The sequence below is a fragment of the Dermacentor silvarum genome, chromosome 3 (genome assembly GCF_013339745.2).
Source record: "Dermacentor silvarum isolate Dsil-2018 chromosome 3, BIME_Dsil_1.4, whole genome shotgun sequence".
NCBI classification, from domain to species: domain Eukaryota; kingdom Metazoa; phylum Arthropoda; class Arachnida; order Ixodida; family Ixodidae; genus Dermacentor; species Dermacentor silvarum.
In genome coordinates this window covers 55,635,046-55,644,502 of record NC_051156.1, presented here as the reverse complement: position 1 = coordinate 55,644,502, position 9,457 = coordinate 55,635,046, and the positions used below count along the sequence as shown (strand labels likewise).

Below are 9,457 nucleotides of genomic sequence, written 5' to 3'. Positions count from 1 at the left end.
TTCTATAGTTTCGGTAGACTGCAGATACGAAGTTTATCAAATATACCAAAAAGCCTTTCCTATTAACCAGACCTTAACGGGTACATTTGCAGTACGTACTTTGCAGAAGAATCTTTGGAGCTAGGCAAAATGGGCATTTTAATTAATCGTATCTTACTCACCCATGATTTACAGTCGTTACAAATACCATAAAAGAAAAGAAAAGCGAGTGTGTCCTTATGGTTAGAGCACCGGCTGCTGCTCTGTGGGAGCCTAGGTTCGAACCCGTGCTGGACATGCGTTTTTTTTTACTTGTAGAGGAATCTACTCAGTGAGAACACTAGTGACTGACCATTCCACCCAGGCGAAACCATAGAATGCTACGCAAACACAGCCTTGCTGTGTCGCGTGTCGATGATTGTTACAATTTCTATGCTTTTGCAGATACACACAGCGGGGATTGACCAAAAAGCGTGTCCGCGTGTTGATTATGATGATGGTGACTTTCATACAAAGTAAGATACCCGCAACGGGCGGTTGGCCTGGAAGCGGGATGTAAGTATTGTACCAGCGCCAACTGGCTGTTTACAATGATTACCACGTGTTGATGGTGACTATAATTTCCATACTATGAAAGACATCCACAACAGTACATGTAAAATAAATAAACAGAAATTAGATTTATGACATTGGGCATAGCACGAGTACGCAAGAGCAAATGCGCGCGCCAGTTTTCTTTACGCCAAAGACAGCGGAACGAAATGGGAAAATTTATAGCATTACATTAGGCACTTCAGGAAATGTTAGGCTCCGTATGGAATAAAATAATTCGGTGGTATAATTGCAAACGCACGATATGATTATGAGGCGCGCTGTATTGGGGGACGCATGATTATGTCTGTCCACTAGGGATTCTTTAACGTGCACAAAATGCACGGTACACGGGTGATCTTGCATTTTAACCCCATTCGCATAGATGTAAGCATGTGCGTTGGTTCTGTGTAATTTTTGTAACCTTATTTTTCTTATTATTGTGTCATCAAGAGCTTCTATCAGTGAAGAGAAAGCAGGAGTGGGCATTATTTCGGCATCATGAAATTGGTCTTTCTTTCTTCGACTACCCGAATTTACGTCATTATTTCAGGCAGACTGATTGGCAATCATCCCAGCTCTACGAAAACTTTCCACATCTATTTCTCCAGCCGTAATCTTAACCGACTCCTTGTCTGTTTGTTCCGCTTTATCAGTACCCAATTCATCTATCATTCCCCGAGAATTTTACTCATGCATCCCCCAACATTTACGCCTAATCCATCTGGTATGGTTGCCAGGGCACGTGGGGCTCACTTTAAACGAGTCAGCAGATGCACTAGCAGCGGCATCTTACCAGGCCGTCCAGAAGGCCCAACAGGTGGCTGGCGAGCTCCGACTGGATCTCGCCAGCCACCTGGGCGGAGCCACCGGGCCGGCCCCGTAAGGGGTGCCCAGGCCCCTTCAGGACCTTTTAGTAAAATTAATTCTCTCTCTCTTAAAGGCCCGGTATGGTGGATCCTTAGACGTTCGGCATATGTCACTTCTGCAAGATTAAAAAAATCCGTCCAAGAAGAACATGCAAAATCATGCGTATTAAATGACACCGATTTTCGGAACATTAGATTTCTTTGGCACAGCAGATGGTGTTCAACAAGAAAATTCGAGGTTTCATTTACGCGAATGCGTTGCCGAGTACCAAGGCTTAATTTATATTCCCATAGGTCTGGTTTGGCACCTTCCCCTCAATGTTTTTATTGTAATGAACCCCAAACTATGGATAATTTTTATAGGGTGTCGTAGGTTCACCGTGCATAGAAACCGAATTCTAGAAGGTCCCCTCCACCAACTTGGATTAGCCATTAAGCTACCTATCATTCTGTCTCTGGGGGCGTCGGCACTAGGACACTGCAATAGGAACGTATGTGATGCCATATTTAACTTTGTAATGGAAACAAGGAGACTGCCATGCTAATTCTACTGTTTTACTTTCCACAACAAGAAAACAAAAATATTAACTTCAAAATTTGGGGTACTATAGCATGAAAGTTAATATTGACGATTAGAATTCATTTAATATCTCATTCTTAAGTAAGAAAATCCTATTTAAGTATTCATACTTTTTCTACCCTCTGGCCAGTCCCCCGTAGTGGGTTTGCTATATATATAGAGACACCAAACCAAACCAAATCGACAAATTGATCACCATACTTGGGCTTCTGCACCTACCCACGCATTAGTTATACCACATGACCCCAACCGCATTTTTTTGTGACCTGCACCATTGACTTGTAATCAAACCCTACACCAAGAAATCGGGCTGGCGTTTTGAATATGTCACATTACAAGACATTATAATTCATGGTTCGTTGAACGTTCGAAAAATTGAGTCGTCATACCATGATTATGGAATCGGATGATATTTAAGAGCAACGAAAGCATGGGCAAAAATGTTGCGTCAGTTCTCTTCTAGAGGAAATTGCACTGATCAAACCTAAGCATGTCATAACAGCTCTGTAGCTTGGAGATTTTGAGTTTAATTTATTCATGTAAATAAAGAGGGCCCTTAACATACTATTCACCACGCCGATGTAGCAGGCCAATGTCGTCAGCAAGTTTTGTTTGATATTGCATGTATATGATCTCAATATCAAATAAACCTCGATACTTTCCCTCCATAAGCGTACCTTTACTTCTTAAAAGATTTAGGAAGGTGTTATTTCAACTGCTGAAAGCTTCCACATTGGCACAGATTTCCGAGGAAAAGCATTTATGCGCACAAGCAAAGAGCCATTGTGTTTCGTTGGATGGTTCAATTTACTACATGAAAGCCTAGAAGAAATAAAATTTGGGCTAACTTTAAAAAAATCAAATTTAAAGCGCTAGAACAGAGGAGATAAGAAGGAAAGGAAGACCGTATGAGTGATTTCAATCATGCATGAGTACACGAAAGCATGAAACAGTGAGGCTTTAAATGTAAGTACCCAGTATTTACACAAGCCTTTAAGTCGTGGTATCTTTACAGAAGTGAAAGTTGCAATATACGTCGTATATCCCATTTGGAGACAGAGCCCTGCTCCAACCGCAGGGTTCCGCCTGACAAGTTTATCCATCTCGCGCGCGACGCCGTTTGCAGCCTCCGCAAACCGAAAACCCGCACTCTATCATACCCCCCCCCCCCCCCCCCGCTATACGGCTATCATGAATCAAATAAAAGAAGGCGGGGGCGCAGGGGTAAGAGCGTTACGAACATCATCAAAATATAGCACTAGTGTTGCAAGTGTGTTTCATGGAATTCATACTCTACGATACGAAAGCTCGCTCTTCCGCGTGTCTCCCGGCTGACGTTTGAGTTGTGCGTCACGAGATCTCAACCAGTTGCTGACGGTGTCGCCTACGCGTATATAAGCTTGCGCGTATTGTAGTCCTTCCTAATGCACGTTCTCCAAGAACAGAAGTAAGTATCAATTGTTATTCGATGTCTGATGTTGCTGATCCGCTGCTTTGTATGATAGTTCCCATTTTGTTCTATTTCTCGCTCATTGATGTCCTTTTTGGTACAGAAATGAGCAGAATATCTTGTACGCCAAGCATTCAGACATAACAGCTCTACAGTAAAGTTTGAATTTGGAGTATGCAATTAAACCGAACGTACTGCTGCTACGGCTTGTTGAACCTAAAAGCTATGACTGGGGATGGCAGATGGCTCAGCATATTATATGCCTGTCTGACATCCCTCTGCAATGATCACTGACGGGAAGTAAATAAATATCATTATAATCGACATATACCACAGGATAACTCTTAATGGCCACAGCAAGCGGTCACCGTTGACTTTCATGAATGACGTAGCTGAATGCGTCTCGCCGTCTAGGGAGTATCAAGGCAGCTTGATAGCGGTGATAAGAACGCTGACGTGATAATCGCTTTGAAAGTACTCAGCGCCGGTGTCACTTTATCCTGCGCCATAGTAGTACCTATCAAGAATAATAGTGAAAGGCACATTATTCAAGCCACCCTGATGTAAGCAGTAAAACACCTATTTTTCTCTTTCTATTACGCGCAAACTTTAACTCAAAGGTCGGTGGTGCTTGTCGAAGCTTCGCTATGAAGATTCCTGTCGCTCTACTCGCACTGGTCACTATTACTGGTAAGTGCATACTTTATTTTTATTCAGGCCGTAATTTGTTGCCGGTATGTTAGACAATGAATACAAAGTCAAGTAGCCCATGTCATGTAATGTGAAATGTAAATATGAAGTTTATGCTTGTCGAACACTGTTTCAATCCCTGCTGGCACATAACCGATGGCCATTGACTTACGTAAATGATTAGCCCGTCTAAGGAGAAATTGCAAAAAAAAAACAAGTGCAGCGTATTAGATGTCTTCTTGCCGGAGGGTCATAAATAAATCGTAAAGTAGCGCTCAAGCACTGAACAATAAATGTTCATGGGGTCTTAAACAAATTGACTTGACCATATTATAAGGTCTTATAAGTAACGACCACCAGTATGAAAATACCTCGAAGATACTTTCATGTACCCACTCGTACATCTTGTGGCTTCTAAGAGTGCCAAAACAAGCATCTAATTTTTCACCTGCTAACATTAGATTTCATTTAGCAGCTTAGTCTAGGCAATAATTTCGCTACGTATACGGCATACGTAGAATTGGGGGATTGTAGCTGCTATCACATCCTTGGATTCTAGATCGCAAAACCTGTTGTTGAGCGAACAGACCGATACAAAAGCAGCCACGGTGCGCATGTGCCATTCTATAGCTTTCTAAAACAGAGTATCGACAAATATAACCAAGGCAATTTGCGACAACTGTCTTACATAGCGCAGACAATTTGCGTGCGCTGCTCTCGTCGCGGTACCATGGTAAGGTGATGCAGACATATCGATTAACTATGCGAACGTATGAGGGCGAATTAGAAAGTCTTCGCCCTTATTTTTATTATCCAAAATAAGGTTCCTACATGTAACTACAAATATAGGTGCTATTCTACGTACCTTACACCATGTTTCCATAGCCCCACAACTGTTTAGACATTTCTCCCATCGCAGCACTAAATCAGAGATGCCCCTGTGGCAGAATTCGTCCGGCTGACTGTGGTACCACCGTCGGACAGCTGTATTGGCTGCATGAATCACTGTCCTGCCAGGAACTCCTTCAGCGGGCCTTCAAAAAGCGAGTCACCTTTCCCCAATTATAGATTTATTTGTGGATTTCGATGGCCGTTCAACCATTGCTCCATAGAAAACGAATCACACTTCTTTGCTCGTACGCCGTGGACGTGTGAAGCACAACCGCCATCTTCAACAACTGACAGCAGCGCCGTGCCACGGAGCAACCAGGAGATATGGCCGGGCTGGTCCAAGAAAGGTCCACCAATGGGAATTTTGACTTCGCATTTACAGCCGTAATTTGGCTCAAAAAAGGGGGCAAGGACTTAGTAATTCGCCCTCGTATAAGTATGCCAAGCTTCGCGCGTAATGTGATTATAATCATGAATGGTCGGTAGCTAGGTTATTTCTTAACGTACATCGGTCTTGGAATGAAGGACTTTAAGACAGAAAAACTAGAATTTCTTGTCCGTATTCACAATTAGACAGCATCCTAAATAAAGGAAGTCATTTTTCTTACTGATATCATAGGATATTGGCTGGCAGCTGCAGGTAATCGAAGCTTGAGAAGTGAATAGCATAAAACCACAAAGAAAATCGTAATGCGGAACATCTTTTGGAACTTTTGGGCTGCTCTCAAAGCACTTACGCTGGGCATTATACAAGACACATAGCAAGGTAAAGAAAATAGGAATGTATGATTGAGGAAAACGCTGCAAAAGCACACGGGACACAGAAAAGAAACATGAAAACTAACGAAAAAGCAATTCTAACACTGGTTCGAAATTCAGCAAAATGTTAATCCTCAACTTTAATGAGAAAAAGACACGGACTTTTAGGCAAACAGCCCTAATTTCTGGTTTACTCCCGTGATTAAAATTCTCTTTCATATTCCTTTCAGTGATTCTTGTAGTTGTTGGAGCAACTGAGGAGAATAATAACGACTCGTCTTCGTCAAATGAAGGTAAATGCGATCTTGAAAAATAAAATTTTGGTTTATTCAATAGATATATCTCACAAAATGAACATAAAAATGAACACCCTGTGTAGCATTTGGGAACATATAAATATACTTAATCCTGCAAAAATGCAAGCACATTCCCAGCTGTTTTGCAGAGAAAGCAGTCGTGAAAAAAGCTTGACTTTCCTAATACACACTCTTCTCAATCCATACACTAATCAGATTCAGTTTCAAGACCATTCCACAGGCGGTTTCCCTTGAGAAAAAACCTAATGTTTATGTAGAAAAGAAAAAGGATGCAACCACCTTCGAGTAAAAACCAGGCATCACTCTGAAAATTTGGGCGCCGGTAAGAACATTGAGCTTAACATGATGAAGTTTCAAAGAAGCTGTGACTGAAGAAGTTCAATCTAACTGATGGTAGAAAATAAACCACTTCCAATGTTGATTTAACTGCTTAAAGTGTAACACTGATACTTGAACTGAAGATTTGAATTTTTTGTGCAAGTATTGTCTCCCTCTTCAAGTAGACCAGATCATGAACTGGAATACATTTATGAACCAATACATGAACCAATACATTAATATTTTATAAACAAATATCTCCTAACTGGTGTCATTCTGATAATTCGTGCATCCGCCTTGCGAACTCAACGGCTAGAATTTGTCAATTGGAATATGGGACAATAGCTAATTAGTTAAAAACTTAATTAGTTATTTTTTCTAATTGCATAGTTGATTATGCATTTCTTTTTTGAAAGTAATAACCGCCTCTTCGAGTGCACCAGCTCATTAACTAGAATTGTGCTATCTACCACAGGTAACCTTTAAACATTTTTGAAAGTGCTTGCTGAAACCCTCTATAGTCACCCATTGTACTCCCACCATCCACCCAGTACACCCACCATTCACCCAGCACGCACACCATTCACCCACCATCCATCCACCCAGTAGACCCACCATGAGACGAGTCACCCAGCGGGTATTCCACCATCTACCCAGCATCTACCCAGCACCACCTATATCACCCACCGTCCACCCAGCATACCCACGATTAATTCCATCGTACCCATCATCATATCCAGCATGCCCAGCACATTTCCCGCCATGCCCAGCATAAAACTAATGATGGGCAATGCTGGGATTTTCAATAGGGTTACGAAGAGAATATAAATCGTGGGCAAGCTACAAGTTTAAACATGGTCAATGACCTTGCGTATTAATTGGGTATTCACTGTTATCAACATGTTTCAGGATGCCATTATTCATTGAGAGCCCGCGAATCACCTAGCAAATTTTCATTTCATTCCCTTTATCTTTTTCAAACTCCCACCGCCTTCTTTTTTATAGCAAAGGTACATTCATTGGCAAAACTGCAAATTTGTTTAAACATCTCACCAAAACGAAATGCAACATAAATGATGTGAACTATCTTTATGAGATTCAGGTGGCGCCTGCAGGTACCAAGCTTTTTGCTTTGCCACTGCGTTTGCCATATAGGCTTATAACATCTGTGGTTTGTGTAAACAAGTCATTGAACATTAAGGAAATTTTACCACCTATAAGAAATACCTTTTGATGCTGTTAGCATGGTTAGTCTACTTCAGCATTTATCTGAAAAACTATCGTCTTTACGCGGTTCTTCCCAGTAGCTCAAGTTATGTACTAGCCTCGGCAACTAGTTACGTGTGCTGACAGCTGTCTGTCCTAGTAGTCAACTTGGTTCACTCAACCTGTGCTTACACAGACAAGTTACACTCCATGATCACATAACACAATAATATCCCTTAAAGTCTCTACTAATTATGAATTATCCCGCACCAAAATAATAACTACATATGCAAGATGACTTGAAGGGACATCAATTTACCATAGATATACATATTCATCCCCAAAGGATGCACTCTGCCCGATTTTTTTATTATGCTTGTTCTGTAGGCAGGGGTCAATATAACAATGTGGCTTCCGAGAAAGGCCGCTATCGGAGGGTTCAGCCACGTCACGTCGAGGCTATATAAATGCTCGACCCTATATTGGGCTGAGAGAAGTGGCCTTTTGTCCATGTTCGCTAGCCACACACTTTTCCATTGTGTAGGCACCACATCAACCAGTGTATTGCCCATGGTGCTTATTTTAAACTATACAGATGTTTTTGTAAATAAAAGGGCTGTGAGAGCAAGGTGAACGCGCGGTTCTTGCAGATGAATTATAAAACGGACACTCTTTACGAGTCATAAGGTTAGTTTGAAAAAAAAATAATAAGTTGTGTTGATTACAATGTTATGAAAACTTTGAGGCAGTTTTTCATGGGAAATTGGCTGGCGGTCATATTTGGTGCCACCACTGTTTTTTAATGTTTCTTTATCTTAAAAGCCGCACCTATTTACAGATATTCATACTTGAATTTAAACGTTCGAACCAGACAATCTGCAAGCACGCTGAAAGCGCTGAAAAGGGAGTTCCCGTACTCCGCTAGACGGGAACGTCCCATGACAAAGACCATTCTCTATAGAAGTTTTATTAGAACAATTTTCATCAGCATGCAGGCACTAATGCAGTTGTATTAAAAAAACTAAATTTGTTCCTGGCAGACGAGCATTTTCTTGGAAACCGTACGGAGAATGAAAACGAGCATACTCCACTCGACAGAGTCCGTAAGTATTTGCTGTGCCCAGTCTAGTTCTTAGAAAATAAGCGAACCCCACCGAAGATTACCAGAGTGTCTGGTCGGTAAATCAATTAAACTTATCTCAGCGCAAATAACAGAGCAACGTTACTTTCACACAAACATACCTTGTAATTACTCGCTTTGGTTCCCTAATATTACAATTTTGCCATCGCTTAGGTGTTCGAGCATAGTCAAAAGATCAACGACAGCTCGTGTAGTGAGGTAGCATGTTTTCCAAAAACAAAATAGTACCGGTACTGACCAAATCAACCTTATTGCTTACGTTTCGAAACCGTTATGGATTATTTGTTCGCAACGCAGCTGACATAGTGTGGTAGGCTGTGTATAAGCTTAACACGTCCGGGAGGAAACGAAAGTAAACCCGGGACATGATGCCATCCGTACGGTTGATAGTGTTGTGTGTCGCATGTATCAGTAGTCATTCGAGCAGAAGCGTCCTTGCCACGTTCTTCTCTTTTGCGATAATTGATGCATTATCCCAATCGATTCCGCGCTAGCACCGATGCACGTGTTGCGCGAGCGCGTTGGACAAATTATGACCATTCGCGACGTCACGATTGTGCTCTTTGAGTCGTGTAATGTAATTCGCTATTTCTCCGATGGAAGTGAAGTGAATCCTTGCAGGGGATTCTGTATGCAAATCTCAGGAATTTTTCATCTGCTAGGCTG

At 41.7% G+C, this 9,457-nt stretch overlaps 1 protein-coding gene across 1 annotated transcript in view; it reads left to right on the top strand.

The window, feature by feature from the left end:
• LOC125944236 (uncharacterized) overlaps window positions 1-7,064 on the top strand; it is an 8,371-nt gene extending 1,307 nt beyond the window's left edge. Inside the window, exon 4 of the mRNA XM_049664565.1 lies at window positions 6,966-7,064. Coding sequence (XP_049520522.1) covers window positions 6,966-7,064 — 99 coding nt within the window. The remainder of the gene's footprint in view (window positions 1-6,965) is intronic.
• Window positions 7,065-9,457: the final 2,393 nt, after the last annotated feature.